This window comes from Anomaloglossus baeobatrachus, chromosome 3 (assembly GCF_048569485.1).
Source record: "Anomaloglossus baeobatrachus isolate aAnoBae1 chromosome 3, aAnoBae1.hap1, whole genome shotgun sequence".
In the NCBI taxonomy this organism is placed as follows: domain Eukaryota; kingdom Metazoa; phylum Chordata; class Amphibia; order Anura; family Aromobatidae; genus Anomaloglossus; species Anomaloglossus baeobatrachus.
This window is the reverse complement of record NC_134355.1, coordinates 545,442,063-545,462,276: the sequence shown is the minus strand read 5'-3', so window position 1 is coordinate 545,462,276 and position 20,214 is coordinate 545,442,063. Positions and strand designations below refer to the sequence as shown.

General features: G+C 41.9%; 1 protein-coding gene across 1 annotated transcript in view; it reads right to left on the bottom strand.

Annotated features, from left to right (window-relative positions):
* Window positions 1–20,214, bottom strand: part of CLSTN2 (calsyntenin 2) — a 1,533,789-nt gene that overhangs the window by 596,345 nt on the left and 917,230 nt on the right. The window contains exon 3 of the mRNA XM_075338625.1: window positions 4,391–4,586. Coding sequence (XP_075194740.1) covers window positions 4,391–4,586 — 196 coding nt within the window. The remainder of the gene's footprint in view (window positions 1–4,390; window positions 4,587–20,214) is intronic.

Below are 20,214 nucleotides of genomic sequence, written 5' to 3'. Positions count from 1 at the left end.
GTCCGACCTATGTACCATCCTCCAAAACTTTGAGGACTCCACCAAGATCGTGAGCGGCGATGACGCCATTATTAGCATCACCATACCGCTTCTCTGCCTTCTAAAATGGTCTCTGCTCAAAAACAAACATGATGCATTGCAGGCGGAGCGCGATGAGTTGGAGCAAGAAACAGTAGTGGGTGTAGGTGATAACACACAGCCCAGCCTCGTCTCATCACAACGTGCAGTGGAGGACTATGACGAGGAGGAGGATGAAGACATGGAGCAACTCTCCGGCCAAATTGAGGATATGACATGCACACCAGTTATATCCTCGGTTCAGCGTGGCTGGCCAGAGGACAGGGTAGATGAGGAGGAGGAGGAGAAGGACAGCATGTTCAGTCATCGTGTTGGTCAGGATACTGAAGTGATGGCTGTTAAGAGTCTGGCGCACATGGCTGACTTTATGGTAAGCTGCCTGTCTCGTGATTCTCGCGTTTAGAACATCTTGGCCGACAATCATTACTGGTTGGTAACACTGTTAGACCCACGCTACAAGTAGAACTTTATGTCTCTTATTCCCGAGGCGGAGAGGTCAGCCAAAATGCAGCAGTTCCGGAAGGCCATAGTGACGGAAGTAGGCAAAGCATTCCCCTCACAAAACGCTAGCAGCATAGGTCAGGAATCAGTGGACAACCAAGGCATACCGCCGAGAGGGGCACAAGTCCAATCCGCCAGAGGTAGGGGAACAGTCTTTAAGATGTGTGACAGTTTTCTCAGCCCCTCACGTACCACAGCCCCTGAGGTGCGGGGTAGTGTTACAAGAAATCCTAAGTTTGCCCAGATGCTCAAGGAGTACCTTGCTGATCGAACAACTGTACTCAGACATTCCTCTGTGCCTTACAATTATTGGGTATCCAAGCTGGACACGTGGCATGAATTGGCTCTCTACTCCTTGGAAGTCCTGGCCTGCCCTGCCGCTAGCGTTTTGTCAGAGCGTGTTTTTAGTGCCGCAGGTGGAATCATTACAGATAAACGCACCCGCCTGTCAACTGAAAATGCTGACAGGCTGACTCTGATCAAGATGAACAAGGGTTGGATTGGGCCAGACTTCACCACACCACCAGCAAATGAGAGCGGAATTTAAAGTTTGTAACAGGAATTTGCCATGTACGTCCACTCACCCATGGGTACACACTTCTGGAGTTTGGCTAATCGCTGGACTGCTCCTCCTTCTCCTCATGCGCCACCATGATGACCGTTACAATAGTTAGGCCATTGTTTCAGGTATACCCCCAGTGGTAAATTTTTTCGCCCATTCTTTCAGAATGGGCATTACGACAGGAGACCGGCTCCTTTGCAATGGGAACAATGTTTTGAGGCCCTCATGCACGTCTCTATCCAGGGACAATGTGGAGCCTCCCAATTTTTGGCTGCCCTGCCTAAGGACTATTCTACAATAGACCCACTTCCTTATAATGGGCACTTCAGGTTTACAGGCCATAATGCACGTCTCTATCCAGGGACAATGTGGAGCCTCCCAATTTTTGGCTGCCCTGCCTAAGGACTATACTACAATAGACCCACTTCCTTACAATGGGCACTTCAGGTTTACAGGCCATCCTGCACGTCTCTATCCAGGGACAATGTGGAGCCTCCCAATTTTTGGCTGCCCTGCCTAAGTGCTATACTACAATAGACCCACTTCCTTACAATGGGCACTTCAGGTTTACAGGCCATCATGCACGTCTCTATCCAGGGACAATGTGGAGCCTCCCAATTTTTGGCTGCCCTGCCTAAGGGCTATACTACAATAGACCCACTTCCTTACAATGGGCACTTCAGGTTTACAGGCCCTCATGCACGTCTGTATGCAGGGGCATTGGTGAACCTCACAATTTTGGACTGCCCTGGCAAAGGAAAATACTACAAAGACTCACTTCCTCAAAATGGGCACATTAGACTCAAGAGGCCTTCATGTACGTCTCTTCTCAGGGACATCGGAGTGCCACACAATGTTTTCACGTAAAATCTTTCATGTAATCTCCAAAAGTAACATACACCAGCTCTATCTCACTATTGGATATGTGCCTTAACATTTCCTGCCATGAAAATTCATTTTGGTGTCATTTTGGAAGGTTTTCTGGTGAGTCCGTAAAAATGGAGTAAAACTCGGACAAAATTGTTCACAGCTGTGACTTTTGAGTGATAAATGCTTCAAGGGGTCTTCCCCATGCTGTTGCCATGTCATTTGAGCACTCTTCTGAGACTTTTGTGACATTTTTAGGGTTTCTACATGCTGCCGGGGGGTCATTTCATAAAAATACTCGGGTCTTCCATAGGATAACATTGGGATCGGTGCTCGGGCCAAGTACACGAGTATCTTGGGATGCTCGGCCCGAGCCTCGAGCACCCGAGCTTTTTGGTACTCGCTCACCACTAGTGCCTACCACTAACTGCAAATGACCTATGGAGCCTTGTGCTGAGAACAAGACTTCATTGGTTGTTATAAGTCCTGGTGCCAGGCATGAGTTTTAACATGAGCATGAGAAAATCCATGTGTGCCTTTGAGTTTGAGTTACCTATGTAGCCTCGTTCTGAGAACGAGGCTACATAGGATTCGATGGACGTCGTGGGACATTACATTATTAGATTACTTCAGAATTTTTTTAGGATTTTTTTAAATTAATATAGTGGTGAATGAGGGAGTGTGACGGAGTCTTTATTCAAATAAACTATTTTCTCCTGAGAGCTTTTATTTACTTTACACTTACTGGGTTAATAATGGGGGACTTTCTTTGTTTTTGTCAACTTCCAGAGGACAGTATGTGCTGAGCATCACATCACTGTGTCTTATATAGATTCGATGACAAGATGCTGTTGGCCAAACACAGCCATTCGAGTTCTTGGCATGGTTGTAATGGCTGCGAAATTGCCCACAGCCAAAATGCTTGTTAATTTGCTGCGCAACAACATCCAAACTCGAAACTCGACCACTAACTTTTGTGTGAAGTCTGTGTTTGAGTACCAGACAATAGGTGTCCAGCACAGACCCCAAACTTTACAGTTCAAGTATGTTCATCCCAAATCACTAGCCATAAGTGTAAAGCAAAGTTTGTTAATCATCATAACATTGGTAAATATCACATTGCTTGTCAAAAATTCTTAAAGTCTCCGTACATATTAGATATGTCTTGAATGATTGATCATTTGGCTGAGAGCTGTAATCCCGACTCCTCCATACACTGGAATGCTCGACTTGGCTGAGTGTTCCTGTATCTCCTAAGAGAGGATGGCTACCAGACTACCCTGGCATCAAATTATCTTTAGGGAGAACAAATGGATCATCTATTGAAATTCAACAAGACGGTTCCTTCTCTTATTGTGAGGCCTGCATACACATTGGACTGGGGGCTAATCCAGCAATGCCAACTGAATTTAAGCTATTGTCTATGGGGGCATATTATATTAGGAGAATTGTACAGCAATAAATTAACATCAAAATAATGGGCAATAGTTTAGAACACAATGATTTGGAAAATCTCTTATAGATATATTTTATTCACCACAGATCATAAAATGCAGATCAGAAGTTGAACTTTAGACATTTTTCCATTTCATTTAAAAAAAATAACTCATTTAAAATTTGATGGCAGCAACACATCTAAAAATAAAAGTTAAGACAGAGTTAATGGCTGGAAAAGTGATCCATACTAATGAAACATGACTATGAATAAAAAAAGTGAGTTAGAGAGGCAAAGTCTCTCAGAAGTAAAGATGGTCAGAGGTTCACCAATCTGCAATCAACTGGATCTAAAAGTTGTGAAACAATTGCAGAAGAAAGTTCCTCAGCATTAAATTGCAAATACTTTGAATAAGTGTGCATAATAGCATCAAAGAATGTAGACATTCTGGAAAAATCATTGTAAACAAGGGGCAAGGCCAACTGCAATATTGGATGCCCTTTATCTACAGGATCTCTGGTGGCACTGGATTTAATACAAGCATGATTCAGTCTTACAAATCCCTATATCCACTGTAAAAATGTCTAAATTTAAATTTTTAATATGTGATCTAAGTAATGTTCTGAATAAAATATGGTTATAACAGATTTCAAATCATTGCATTTTTGTTTTCTTTACATTTTTCCAGTCTTTCTTGGAATTGGAGTTGAAAATAAGGACAAACTTTAAAAGATATCTATAGACTGTTTGTAGTTAGAAGAAGTATCAGCAAATGAACAGTAAATTGACTTCCTATTCACAAATTACCACGTTTTTATCTCTAAATCACTAAGAGTGCTATGAAAATCTTCAGGAAAAGCACTTAATTGTAATTGTAAAATCATTTTTAGAAACTGATGGATTTGTGAGATAACTTAAAGAGTCTATCAGGACACAAAATAACTTACTTGTGAGATTTTTTCCAGTTGGCTCCACTTAGACCAGCCCCACAATCATATGCCTGGATGATGAATGTATACTCTTTTTGTAGTTCACAGTCAATTGGTCCTTTTGCTTTTAGTCGACCTTCTCCAGATGTTCTGTTCAGTACGACTGCCTCAAAAGGGGTGTCCTGACCATGGATCTTAAATGCACAGATTTCTCCTGGTAAATAAGGAAAAAAAGTTGATGAGTGGTTTGATATTATATGTTATACATTTTGCAAAATACTATGTGTTTATTCTTGTGTTTATTGTTCTTGCTTTTTACTTATGGTCTTCAACACAATGTGACAATGTACTGTATATAAAAAGCTGTGATTTAGACTATCATGGAACAAATACTGTGGAAATAAATGTCTTTTTCTCATGTTATATTGCTTATCCCCATGTTTATTCAAAGCATAATAGGGAGCGTTGGACAGTTTACAACATTGAATTTATTGATTTTGTGGACTCACAAAGCAATGCATTTTTTAATTCAGGTTACATAATACATATATCCATTATTATGATGAAATGTCTGTTAGAGTAAGGAAGGAGTTAATATCTTGAGGCCTACTAAAAAGTTCTTAGGGCGTTTCATTTCACTTTTGAAACAAAAAACTTTAGAGGAGGTATGGCTAAGCTGGGTGAATGCTGGGAATGTCTTGACTTATTTATGCAGTTACAGTATGTGTTTTACTGTTTGCTACCAAGTAAGAAACACCTAAATGTATGCTTGGTACATCCACATTTCTTATAAGTTTAAAAGACCTGATTTTCATTAAATTGATTTGGAGAGCTTTGGAAATCACGTCTTTATATTTCTTTTTTTTTCACCGGCATCGTAGAATGAATCCCAGAAACTTTTAACTGGAGTTAAAGACTGCTCCAATAGATTTGGGGTTCTTTCCTGGATATCCAGATAACCTAAAAAAATTTAAAAAGGGATGATTTCCAGAAAATGAGAGGCATATAAAAGCCCCAGTAGGGAAGCCATTGTTTTACTTGTACTCTCCTTCTCAGAAAACCTTTCACCAGTCAGGTTTTGGAAATTAGTATAGATATTTAAGATAAAACTTTCTCGGATTCCATGCATATATATGTGTGTGTTGAATTGTCTATACAGTAGAACTGTAGAAGTGTGTAGACAGTGTCTTGTCTTCTTTCATTGTGAGTGTTCTGTTATTGTCATGCAATATCCTGAACAACCACAATAGGTGATATATTACCTGAAAATATTGAAATATGTAAGAAATATTGACATGAAATGTAGAAGGTGACTGACTGGACAGAATCTGAAAGAAAGCATTTTACCCTTGATAAAGTCTGAAGTATTTTAACTTCATAGAGGACAGTCAATTCCGGACAGTTGGGCAGTAGACCCCACCTCCCGCAACCCCCTCATTCCTCCTGTGAATGGAAAGGCCCCCAAACCACGCTGCTTGAGGTCTAGTGTGAAGTTTCCAAAATCAGTGATGGGTTGGGGAGCCATGTCATCTGCTTGTGTAAGTCCACTGTGTTTTATCAAGTCCAAAGTCAGCGCAGCCGTCAACCAGGAAATTTTAGAGCACTTCATGCGTCCCTCTGCCGACAAGATTTTTGGAGATGGAAATTTCATTTTTCAGCAGGACTTGGCCCCTGTCCACACTTCTAAAAGTACTGTGATGCCCTGGCCTATCAGGTCATCACAGGGTATTGTGCAATATGCCCTTTTGCATAATATCCACCTCCTCCTTGGTTACGGGTCCCTGGCTTTTGGTGTTGCTAAGAACTAGCTAATCGAAATCCTAGGAACACTCTGCACCACACCCAACAGACACACCAATGGGTAGCCTGAAGGGGATAGGGCCGCCCACTTGGGGGGGTGGTTTGGGAAAGTCGAGAGTGTCAGGAGCAGTTGAGTTGAGCGGTGACTCTCGAGAGGAGAGGTTAGGAGCTGGGCTCCTCATATACAAGGTGGCAGACGTTGGTCTGGGCCTGGTAGAAGCTGGAACCCTGGTCGCAGGAGATCGTGACAAGGGGCACGGAACTGCCGAGAAGGGCAGCCGGCGGCCTTGTGCCATCTCCGGGCAGGGGCCAGGGCATGACTGGGTACGTGGACCCTAGGCCGGGAAGTAGCTTCAAGCATCCTGGAAATTCACCCGACGAGGACGGAGCCTTCAAGATACGTTCTCCACCCTCTCCAAAGTCGGGGTACTAACGCAACGAGGAGAATAGGACTTTCCCAATATACAGTCCGAAAAATCCCAAGTGTGAACCCTGAGAGCAAGCGCACTCCGTTAGCCATACGGGTGAGCGGGACCCGACTAGTTCTATACTACAGGGGTCAGAAAACAGCAAATGATAAAATGTAACTTTTATTTATGTTTCTCTAAAAAGGGAAGAGACCCTGTCTTTATTAAAAAATGCCATAAAGAGGGTATGATAATGTATCGCCCCTAAAGCACTACAAAAAAGGGGGGCCCATACACCCTGCTAGCTGGCATTAACACACAAACATAAAGAGTGGTTACTAATGGCAACCACACCAAGGGCACTTGATTAAGTCGGTATGAACAAGACTCCAGACTGCAGTGTCACTCCACCCTAGCACTGCCTATTTCCAAGAACATACCGTGCCATACCCTCATATAAACAGATGGAGGGAATGGAGACACTTATCAACTATATCAGTGCTGAATCAAAAATGCCCACGAGGACAAAACAACAGGGTAAATAATCCAAGCCCCATTGTATCCTTGTCTGGTTTAGAAAAATGGAACAATCTCACCCATATAAGTGTGTTCAAATTCCATACAGGCAATTTGCCACCATTAACAGCGTATCCACGGATACTTCCACTCTGGATCCGGGACCCCTTCTAAAGTGACAAAAATGCTGTTTAAATCCCCAATCCTCCTTCTCCCGACGCGTTTCCTATATGCTTATTCTTCAGGGGAGTTACTATAAGGAGATGCAGGTTTTAGTGAGAAACCTCACAAGGTTCACTGTAAAGAGAAAAGAGGGGACAAAGCCGAGGGGTCACAATCATAATACCCCTATGAATGTCCGATTTCTAGAGAAAACTGAAAGAAAATAAGCGGCTTACCAGATGGTCACAGCTGGGATCCTTTTTGCTGTACACCTCTGTCCCCAAACACACAGGTTTAAATGGATACCGCTTACCCGCCGGCGTCTGACATCACTTCCGCTCGCGTCTCCACCACTTCTGCTCAATGGAACGCAGCGGTGGAACGCAAGGTCTCACAGGAAGCTGCGTCACAGCCGCCCGGCGCACACAAAACACCTACACAGTAGGATGTTTTGAATGGGACGCTGACGCGTCATCTGGCCCCGCCTCCTCGCCGCACAAAGACAGCTCACTAATCACGCATGCGCTTAGTCTAAAAGTGCGGACAACAATTGCTTATCTGCTTTTAAAACATATAGCAGACAGCGGGGCATGGGTCCAGAAGTACCAGATGATATGTACAGGTTACCAGCCAACAACTAAAATCACAAAACTAGATATTCAGACAGAACTCCCAGAGAAATAAAAGGAAGGGTCTTTTTTATGAAAAAACGACTAAAATGCCAAATTCACAAATGGAAACAGATGGCCCTAAGAGAGACTGGAGAGGCAAAAAATGGCAAATAACGACCCCAGGACCAGATACAGGGGCAGAGAGGGGATTGGTAGCTTCAACAGTTAATAAAGGGAGAAAGAGAAAATATCTAACACTCCACCACCAACTCAAGCTGACTCACCCCGCTTAACCTACCTACCTGCGGAGGTCGGCACCCTAAAAGTACGGTGGTTGGCGCCCCCGCTCATCCGATGACTCTCCCTCCTAACTAGCAATGATCCCTACAGCTACAAAAAGGGTGCATAAGATAAAGACTCATTTAGACCATTGGGAAAAACTGTATTGAGCCGAAAGATCCATCTACACTCTCTCTGAAGAATTTTCTTATTCCAATCACCCCCTCGCTTCAGTGGTGGAACGACATCAATACCCTGGAAGACAACATGGCCGGTTTCGCCCCCATGGAAGGAGTTCACATGCTTAGCCAAAGGGGTATCATTTCCCAGTCTGATGTCCCTAAGGTGTTCTCCCACACGCCTTCTAAATTCTCTTTTGGTTTTGCCTATATACTCTTGTCCGCAAGAGCAGGTAGCCTTGTAGACAACCCCTTTAGTTCGGCAATTGACAAAACAACGTATCTCATACTCCTTCCCTGCATTTCTACTCCAGAATTTATTCCCTACTTGTACCGCACTGCAAGCCACACAACCATTACAGCGAAAGCACCCCTTTAGATTGCTCCTGAGCCAGTCGCAACCTGTGCCTCTCCTGTCAAAAAAATGGCTGTGTGTCAACCTATCCTGTAAAGATCTAGCTTTTCTGTAGGTTATCTGCGGTTTTTCAGAAACAAATTTGCCAATATCAGAGTCCATCTTTAGGATCGACCAATGCCTCTCCAATATCTCCCTCATGGCCCCTGAACCATTGTTGAATGTGGTAATGAAGCGTACCATCTCCGCCGCATCCTCCACTTTAGGTGCAGGATACAGGAGAGTCGGTCTCCCAACTCCACTGACTTCTTCACGTGCCTGCTTGACAATCTTACTCGGGTAGCCCCTCTCACGGAATCTGCCCTCCAGATCGTCGAACTTTAGTTTACATTTCTCCTCATTAGAGCAGTTTCTCTTTATTCTGGAAAATTGTCCCTTAGGGATGCCCTTTTTCAAAGTGAATGGATGGGCGCTCTCCCACCTCAGTAAGGAGTTGGTCGCTGTCTCCTTACGGTGGGTGCTGGTGACAATGCTCCCTCCCTCAGATTTCTCAATTAAGACATCCAAAAATGGTAGTCTTGAGCTGTTAACCTCGAAGGTGAAGAATAAACCGAGATTGTTCATATTTAGCTTCCCTACCATTTGCGACAGCTCAAGCTCTGACCCCCTCCACAAGATAAAGATGTCATCAATGAATCTGCACCAAAGCAGAATTTTATCCGTGGGGAGGTCAGAGTCGTCGCCAAACACCAGTGTCTCCTCCCACCAGCCCAGGAGAAAATTTGCGTACGATGGCGCACAAGGGCTGCCCATCGCGGTGCCCCTGAGCTGGTGGTAGAGTTGATTTCCAAAAGTAAACACGTTACGTGTGAGGCAAAATTCCAGAATCTCCAAGAGAAAGGCATTATGTTCATGAAATTGCCTGCCCCTGCCATTAAGAAAATGTGCCACAGCTCTAAGGCCCAAATCATGTCTGATGGAGGAATACAAAGATTCAACGTCAATACTGGCAAGTATCACGTTCTCTTCAAGGGTGATATCTTCAAGTTTTTTCAAGAGATCCGTTGTGTCCCTCAAGTAAGAATTAAGGGAAATGACAAAGGGTTTGAGGAGTTCATCCAGATATATTCCTAGATTCTGAGTCAGACTGTCCACTCCCGACACTATCGGCCTCCCCTTAAGTGGATTTGTTCCTTTATGTATCTTAGGAAGACAATAAAAGGTGGGGGTCACTGGAAATCTCGGGAGTAGAAACTCAAATTCTCCTCTATCAATCAGACCAGATCCCTTTGCTCTCACAAGGATGTCTCTCAATTCACCCAAGAAAACCTTCGTCGGGTTGACGGCAAGTTTGCCGTAACTCTCTACGTCGTTCAAGATGTTCAGGCACATATTCTTATAGTCATCCACATTCAACAAAACAACATTACCGCCTTTATCCGATTTTTTTATGACTAAATCAGGGGAACGCTCCAACGACAACAAACCCCCCATTTCACTTTTGGAGAGGTTGAAGTCGCGGGAGCGGCCCACCTGAAGATTTTCAAGATCACGGGTGACAAGGTTACAAAAGATCTCAATCGAACCTACATCACTCAGTGGCGGCGGCATCTTATCGCTTTTCTTTTTAAGGCATGTAAAAGGACCAAGGCCACTCATGTTAGGATCAACTTCACCAATTTCATACAGTAGTCTCACGTCCTCCAAAAAATCCTCAGATATACCCAACTCGGCACTCTGTTTTTTATTTTCTCTGACATAAAACTTTTTCCATTTTAATTTACGGATAAAAAGATTCAGATCTTTTACCCCTTCAAATTTATCAAAGTCGGATGTGGGTACAAACCCCAAGCCCTTACTTAAAACTGATCTTTCTGCTTCAGTAAGGTTATGACTTGACAAATTGATCACTTGGGTTGACCCGGTGGTGGAATATTGCTTTGTCGTTGTTTGTTTCTGAGGGAGTAATGTGTTTGCTCTAAAAAACGGAAATTACCCCGTCCTTTCCCCTTGTTTTTCCCTTTACCACGGAAAGCAGTATTCCTACCTTCCACATCTGATACTTCCGTATCAGTAGAGGTGCTTTCAGGCTCGCTCTGTCTGACGGGTCTGCTGGAGAAGAAAGTATAGGCTTTATTATCTCTAAACTCCTGCAAATCTCTAACATAGAACTTGTGCTTTTTTTCTTTAAGATGATATTGGAACTTTTCGATGGTATTTTGCAAAGTCACTTCTTTTGCCGCAAATTCACTATCACCTGAAAATTTTTTTGTTATATCAATCTGTTCCTTTAAAGCTAATTCTAGATTTGCTAGGTTTCTCCGTTCCTCCTCCAGCAGACACGTCATCAGTCTGAGCGAGCAATCAGTCACCTCCCTCTCCCATTTAAGCGCTAGTTCTGGGCTTTTATACCTAAAACCGGGTACGAGAGAGATCCGTAAATATCTGGGGACAATTTTCTCCCTCAGATAATTTTCGAGCGACTGAACTTCCCACCATGAGGTGGTCCGCTCCCTATAAATCCTGGTCAGATCATTAAAGGCGCCATTTAGAGTTGGGGTATATTTTTTTTGGACAAAATTTCTCTCTGAGAATACTTCCTTTGCTTCCGAAATCCAGTTATTAGTATCTGTACCTGTGGTCAGGAAACTTGCCATATCACAATGATTAGAAATCAGTAATACAGCCACTGGTGATGAATATTAGTTATCAGAAAACAGCAAATGATAAAATGTAACTTTTATTTATGTTTCTCTAAAAAGGGAAGAGACCCTGTCTTTATTAAAAAATGCCATAAAGAGGGTATGATAATGTACCGCCCCTACAGCACTACAAAGAAAAAGGGGCCCATACACCCTGCTAGCTGGCATTAACACACAAACATAAAGACTGGTTACTAATGGCAACCACACCAAGGGCACTTGATTAAGTCGGTATGAACAAGACTCCAGACTGCAGTGTCACTCCACCCTAGCACTGCCTATTTCCAAGAACATACCGTGCCATACCCTCATATAAACAGATGGAGGGAATGGAGACACTTATCAACTATATCAGTGCTGAATCAAAAATGCCCACGAGGACAAAACAACAGGGTAAATAATCCAAGCCCCATTGTATCCTTGTCTGGTTTAGAAAAATGGAACAATCTCACCCATATAAGTGTGTTCAAATTCCATACAGGCAATTTGCCACCATTAACGGCGTATCCAAGGATACTTCCACTCTGGATCCGGGACCCCTTCTAAAGTGACAAAAATGCTGTTTAAATCCCCAATCCTCCTTCTCCCGACGCGTTTCCTATATGCTTATTCTTCAGGGGAGTTACTATAAGGAGATGCAGGTTTTAGTGAGAAACCTCACAGGGTTCACTGTAAAGAGAAAAGAGGGGACAAAGCCGAGGGGTCACAATCATAATACCCCTATGAACGTCCGATTTCTAGAGAAAACTGAAAGAAAGTAAGCGGCTTACCAGATGGTGACAGCTGGGATCCTTTTTGCTGTACACCTCTGTCCCCAAACACACAGGTTTAAATGGATACCGCTTACCCGCCGGCGTCTGACATCACTTCCGCTTGCGTCTCCACCACTTCCGCTCCACTTCCGGATCCAGAGTGGGTAGGTGTTTTGTGTGCGCCGGGCGGCTGTGACGCAGCTTCCTGTGAGACCTTGCGTTCCACCGCTGCGTTCCATTGAGCGGAAGTGGTGGAGACGCGAGCGGAAGTGATGTCAGACGCCGGCGGGTAAGCGGTATCCATTTAAACCTGTGTGTTTGGGGACAGAGGTGTACAGCAAAAAGGATCCCAGCTGTCACCATCTGGTAAGCCGCTTACTTTCTTTCAGTTTTCTCTAGAAATCGGACGTTCATAGGGGTATTATGATTGTGACCCCTCGGCTTTGTCCCCTCTTTTCTCTTTACAGTGAACCCTGTGAGGTTTCTCACTAAAACCTGCATCTCCTTATAGTAACTCCCCTGAAGAATAAGCATATAGGAAACGCGTCGGGAGAAGGAGGATTGGGGATTTAAACAGCATTTTTGTCACTTTAGAAGGGGTCCCGGATCCAGAGTGGAAGTATCCTTGGATACGCCGTTAATGGTGGCAAATTGCCTGTATGGAATTTGAACACACTTATATGGGTGAGATTGTTCCATTTTTCTAAACCAGACAAGGATACAATAGGGCTTGGATTATTTACCCTGTTGTTTTGTCCTCGTGGGCATTTTTGATTCAGCACTGATATAGTTGATAAGTGTCTCCATTCCCTCCATCTGTTTATATGAGGGTATGGCACGGTATGTTCTTGGAAATAGGCAGTACTAGGGTGGAGTGACACTGCAGTCTGGAGTCTTGTTCATACCGACTTAATCAAGTGCCCTTGGTGTGGTTGCCATTAGTAACCAGTCTTTATGTTTGTGTGTTAATGCCAGCTAGCAGGGTGTATGGGCCCCCCTTTTTTGTAGTGCTTTAGGGGCGATACATTATCATACCCTCTTTATGGCATTTTTTAATAAAGACAGGGTCTCTTCCCTTTTTAGAGAAACATAAATAAAAGTTACATTTTATCATTTGCTGTTTTCTGATAACTAATATTCATCACCAGTGGCTGTATTACTATACTACATGGGCCAACCAGTAAAGAAGGTGCCAAGGGAAAGGTCACAGGCTAATAAGCAACACCATCAGGCACGGGATCCAGGCGTGCTCCCTCCCTGCTGCAGCGGTGCTCAGAACTTTGGTTTACAAGTTGTCAGTGTCAGCGGTATTGGACTAAGTACGCAGTGACCCTTTCCTCCCCAATGATATCCCCTCACTACCATCACTGAGCCCCAGGGCATCCCCTACCCACGGAGGGGTTAAACATCTGGCTGCCATCCCATCGGCACCGGGCGCTCCCAAAAGCAGCGGTGGTATTCCACCTTACCATACACCGTGGGTGGTGTCACGAACTCTAAACACACAAACCCCCTGTCCCCCTGTAAATACCCCCCTTTAATTTCGAGTTGCCGCATGACCCTTCCCGTGTCCAGAGACCTCCTCGAGCCACCGCGGATCCAGATCTGAGCAGTCTCGGCTGCTGACGCTGGGGCGCCACAGTACCAATACCTGGTTTAATTATCACAGTATCACTATGCTTGATTGGCCAGCAAACTCGTATGACCTAAACCCCATAGAAAATCTATTGGGTATTGTCAAGAAGAAGATGAGACACCAGACCCAACAATGCAGACGAGCTGAAGGCTGCCATCAAAGCAACCTGGGCTTCCATAACACCTCAGCAGTGCCACAGGCTTATCGCCTCCATGGCAAGCTGCATTGATGCAGTAATTCATGCAAAAGAAGCCCCGACCAAGTATTGAGCGCATTTACTGTAGAGACTTTTCAGTAGGCGCCAACTTTTCAGAGATTAAAATCCTTTTTTCAGTTGGTCTTTTATAATATTCTAATTTTCTGAGATAATGATTTTTGGGTTTTCATTGGCTGTAAGCCATAATCATCAACAGTAACAGAAATAAATACTTGAAATAGATCACTCTGTTTGTATTGACTCTATATAATATATGTGTTTAACTTTTTGTATTAAATTACTGAAAAAATTTTATGATGATATTCTAATTTATTGAGATGCACCATTGTGTGTATATATATATATATATATATATATATATATATATATATATATATATATATATATATATAAAAATATATATATATATATGTATGTACATGTGTGTGTGTGGTGTGTGTATATATAGATAGATATATATATAATATATATAATATATATATATATAATATATATATATATATATATATATATATATATATATATATAAAGTCTACTACATTGACCAAAAGTTCTCTCCATTTCTCCTCTAAATTGAAGTTTTGTTCATGCAAGGTGATTGCAGTTCAGATGGGTGGGTGTCTTGATTTCAATCGTTGTATTGTAACATCTCTGATATTTTGGTGTACTGGAAGTTTTTCATTATTCACTACTTTAGACGGTGATCCCCAAATGTTCCCTAATTTACAAAACCCTCCACCAGGCTTCAATCTCCCAAGGAAAACATGGGTTACTCTAAATCGTATCAGAACAAACTTTGGCGTCTGTGCAGATTTTATGTATAAGTGGGGAAAATATGACTCTCCAACCTGTGACTGTGGAGCAGATCGTCAAACTATCCAGCACATTGTTGAGGAGTGCCCACTGAGATCCTACCATGGTGACAAGAAGGATTTCTATATTGTAAATGATAACGCTATTGCATATATAGAAAATCTTGATATTCAACTTTGTATTTTATCCTTTTTATATTTTTCAATCACTGTCTATTGTCTGGTGTTTATTTTTATATGATGGCAAGGTATACATTCATACGATTAAATAAACAAATAAATATATATATATTTTTATATATATATATATATGTAGGTATATATATGTAGGTATATATATATATATATAGACACATATATATATATATATATATATACAGTTAGGTCCAGAAATATTTGGACAGTGACACAATTTTCGCGAGTTGGGCTCTGCATGCCACCACATTGGATTTGAAATGAAACCTCTACAACAGAATTCAAGTGCAGATTGTAACATTTAATTTGAAGGTTTGAACAAAAATATCTGATAGAAATTGTAGGAATTGTACACATTTCTTTACAAACACTCCACATTTTAGGAGGTCAAAAGTAATTGGACAAATAAACCAAACCCAAAAAAAAAATTTTTATTTTCAATATTTTGTTGCGAATCCTTTGGAGGCAATCACTGCCTTAAGTCTGGAACCCATGGACATCACCAAACGCTGGGTTTCCTCCTTCTTAATGCTTTGCCAGGCCTTTACAGCCGCAGCCTTCAGGTCTTGCTTGTTTGTGGGTCTTTCCGTCTTAAGTCTGGATTTGAGCAAGTGAAATGCATGCTCAATTGGGTTAAGATCTGGTGATTGACTTGGCCATTGCAGAATGTTCCACTTTTTTGCACTCATGAACTCCTGGGTAGCTTTGGCTGTATGCTTGGGGTCATTGTCCATCTGTACTATGAAGCGCCGTCCGATCAACTTTGCAGCATTTGGCTGAATCTGGGCTGAAAGTATATCCCGGTACACTTCAGAATTCATCCGGCTACTCTTGTCTGCTGTTATGTCATCAATAAACACAAGTGACCCAGTGCCATTGAAAGTCATGCATGCCCATGCCATCACGTTGCCTCCACCATGTTTTACAGAGGATGTGGTGTGCCTTGGATCATGTGCCGTTCCCTTTCTTCTCCAAACTTTTTTCTTCCCATCATTCTGGTACAGGTTGATCTTTGTCTCATCTGTCCATAGAATACTTTTCCAGAACTGAGCTGGCTTCATGAGGTGTTTTTCAGCAAATTTAACTCTGGCCTGTCTATTTTTGGAATTGATGAATGGTTTGCATCTAGATGTGAACCCTTTGTATTTACTTTCATGGAGTCTTCTCTTTACTGTTGACTTAGAGACAGATACACCTACTTCACTGAGAGTGCTCTGGACTTCAGTTGATGTTGTGAATGGGTTCTTCTTCACCAAAGAAAGTATGCGGCGATCATCCACCACTGTTGTCATCCGTGGACGCCCAGGCCTTTTTGAGTTCCCAAGCTCACCAGTCAATTCCTTTTTTCTCAGAATGTACCCGACTGTTGATTTTGCTACTCCAAGCATGTCTGCTATCTCTCTGATGGATTTTTTCTTTTTTTTGAGCCTCAGGATGTTTTGCTTCACCTCAATTGAGAGTTCCTTAGACCGCATGTTGTCTGGTCACAGCAACAGCTTCCAAAAGCAAAACCACACACCTGTAATCAACCCCAGATCTTTTAACTACTTCATTGATTACAGGTTAACGAGGGAGACGCCTTCAGAGTTAATTGCAGCCCTTAGAGTCCCTTGTCCAATTACTTTTGGTCCCTTGAAAAAGAGGAGGCTATGCATTACAGAGCTATGATTCCTAAACCCTTTCTCCGATTTGGATGTGAAAACTCTCATATTGCAGCTGGGAGTGTGCACTTTCAGCCCATATTACATATATAATTGTATTTCTGAACATGTTTTTGTAAACAGCTAAAATAACAAAACTTGTGTCACTGTCCAAATATTTCTGGACCTAACTGTATATATATACATATATATATATCTCGATAGAGCAGGAACATTTAGTGATAATTCTTTGAAAAATTATAGGGATTTATTGAATTGTCCATCCAGAAGACTAGTTAAAAAAAAACTAGGTGACCAATCTTTTCATGGAATCCTGAAAAGAAAGAGTGGACTTGTCACAGCTGTGCGGCTATGAATGAGTATTTAAGTTGACAACTGTGTAATGTGTATTGTGTTGGAAACTAATAATATTGTTTCATGTGACTTAATTAATATTTTAACACAGTGATTCACTATTATTATAGTTTTGCATCTTTTTCTTTTATCTTGGTTATTACAGAATTAGATTCTTACTGAATCTTTTATGAGTAGATGATATTTGTGCATTGAATAATTGTTCAGAAGATAAGAACAAATCACCATAAGATTCAATTTCATCTGAATTATAGATATTGATAGCTAGTTGTGTTGCATTCTCTTATAAACTGTATATTGAACCCAGATGTTATTATTGCTAAGTTCAAAGGAGGGGGACAGGGGAATGGGTGGCGGAGATACGGGGGTCAGTGGGTGCTCTCGTTTGCTAGCCTGGCTGTCTTCAGAAAGACTGCACAAACCAGGGCTCATCATATTGAAGGTTCACACTCCTTCCCCATGGAGAAAACTCTGCTAAATCAAACAAGATTTTAAGGTGTATAAAAAGAGAGAATAGATCCCGTGATCCCAACGTATTGTTACCCCTCTATAAATCACTTGTAAGGCCACATCTGGAATATGGGATCCAGTTTTGGCCTCCAGGTTTTAAAAAGGATATTCAGTAGTTAGAGTCAGTTCAAAGGCGGCTAACTAGACTACTACAAGGAATGGAAGGCCTCCCATATGATGACAAGTTGAAAAAGTTAGATATGTTTAGCTTAGAAAAAAGACGTCTCAGAGGAGATCTCATTTATATGTATAAATACATGTGTGGTCAATATAAAGGACTGGCACATGACTTAATTCTTCCAAAGACAATACTAAGGACCAGGGGGCACTCACTGCGAGTGGAAGAAAAGCGATTCTGGCAGCTAAATAGGAAAGGGTTCTTTACAGTTAGAGCAGTCAGACTGTGGAATACCCTACCACAAGAGGTAGTAATGGCAGATACTATAACAGCTTTTAAAAAAGGGCTGGATGATTTCCTCAGTACACACAACATTGTTGGTTATAAATGACGTAGTGACGAAATGTAGAACTGGTGGAGGAAGGTTGAACTAGATGGACCTAGGTCTTATTTCAACCTAAGTAACTATGTAACTACGTAACTATGTAACTATTCAGACAGCACAGGGTGAGTGAACCACACATGGGTAATACTTTATTGGTTCACCAACAGGCAAAAACATATTGTACATTTCCAGCAAGAACACAAGATGGTACAATTGACAGAGTCTCACCCTTCCGCTGGCCCACCAGGGATTAGAGTTTGTAACTATAGGGCTTCCAGGGCCAACTATCCCAGCCCACCAGCACCCCACTTTTGTCAGACACCCACTCTGAAGAGATAGGAGCAAGCTTAGGAAGCATCAGCTGGAATCTTGGATCTAAAGCTGAAATCCTGTACAATAGCCGAAGTGAAGCAGTTCTGTGTTTTCTCAGTAGGCACCGAATCTCTTCGACTGGGAGGATGTAGAATCCTTCTTTAAGTGAAGCTTGTCATGTAGAGTCTAACCCTGGTGATAGAAGCAATGCCCTATTATACCACTCAGTTCTCTTACAGATTGGTGGAGATGGCTGCTCTTGCATTGGTTGCAAGTTCGATCCGGCTGCATAATTTTTCTCTGAACTATGCAGTCAGAAGGGCTGAGGCAATACCCATTTACACACAATAGCGCTCCACTCAGTCTAGGAAGAGACAATGGATAACGTCTCTTGATTTAACAAACAATAGGACCCATACCTCTGGCTTAATTAAGAACAGTTCCCCTTCAAACTAAACCTGAACAGGGGTAGAAAAAAAGAATGTGTCTACAAATCATTTAAAATATTTCAGATAATGATGATGTTAATAGTTATTTGGTACTAATGAAAACTGAGATGAAAGCTTGAGAATGATATTGAACCTCAATTGCCTATGCAGATTCTAAGCTTTTGTAGATGGCGCCAGGTATCATTATAATAGGAGTCCTTGCACAGGATATGCGATGACCACATTGGGGTAAAATGTGTCAATACAGTAACAAAGCTTGAGCTCCTATTCAGAACAGGAGTCCCTAACTGCTGTATTATGTACATTTGCAGATCAGACACTATACAATTGCAGTCTGTCATATGGTAGCTCCAGCACTCCATCTTTATTGATTTTCCAATTCTGTTAAAGTACAGAAAACCAGAAATGTTTATGCAAATTCACCTCAATAATACAAATGTGGCATGATTTGGAGGTTGACCATGCTAATATAACTGTTAAGTGCATTTAGCAATTGAATTATCAACATTTTAGGAAATGCTTAAAAAAGATTAATATAATAGTATATAATTTAATTTAGTTGGGTTGCTTCATTAAATGGTGTCATTCAGCAACAAATTACTGTTCAAACCAACCATAGGCAATCAGTGCACTCCTGGCATGACTAAAAATTTCAGTGCCCCTTCCCTCCACTTGTTTTCTTCCTTTATAGACATGTGAGGTTTTACAGGAGCCAGAAATAATTGGGGATGGATGTAAAATAAGTAGGGGGGAAGGGGTAAAGAACTGTTTGGCATTGTCAAAGGTGCAATAGCCACATGTTCTTGCTTTGAGCAGTTATTTTGTGCGGTATGACTATCAATACGTCAATCAAATATAATTTAGTTTTATATAAAAATTATGCTAAATTCACAATAACTCAATTGCTAAAAGTATTTACTAGTTACAGTTAGGTTCATAAAAATTCGGACAGTGACACAAGTTTTGGCATTTTAGATGTTTATCAAAACATAATCAAGATACAGTTATATAATCAATTCAGTCTAAAGGTTCACACTCTCAGCTTTAATTTGGGGATATTCATATCATAATTGGAGCAAGGGTTTAGCAATTACAGCTCTTTAATATATAGCCACCTCTTTTTCAAGGGACCAAAAGTAATTGGACAATTATCTTGTCACGGGGTGTGACCGGATCACTAGGGACAGAAGAGCCTAAACTGGCCTCAGGCTAGGGGAACCCTACCTGACCCTGATCCAAAAGGTATACCTGAAGGTGATGACGTTTGGACCTATTTCCTTGCCAAAGCTTTTGAACAACCCTGGTCTAATGGCCCCCCTCCTTCCACCCAGGAGAGGGTCGGGACAGGAGTGGTCAATACCACACAAATAAACTGACCGGGGTAAAGGGGGAAACAAAACAAACTCACAGAAATCACTCAAGAAGTATAG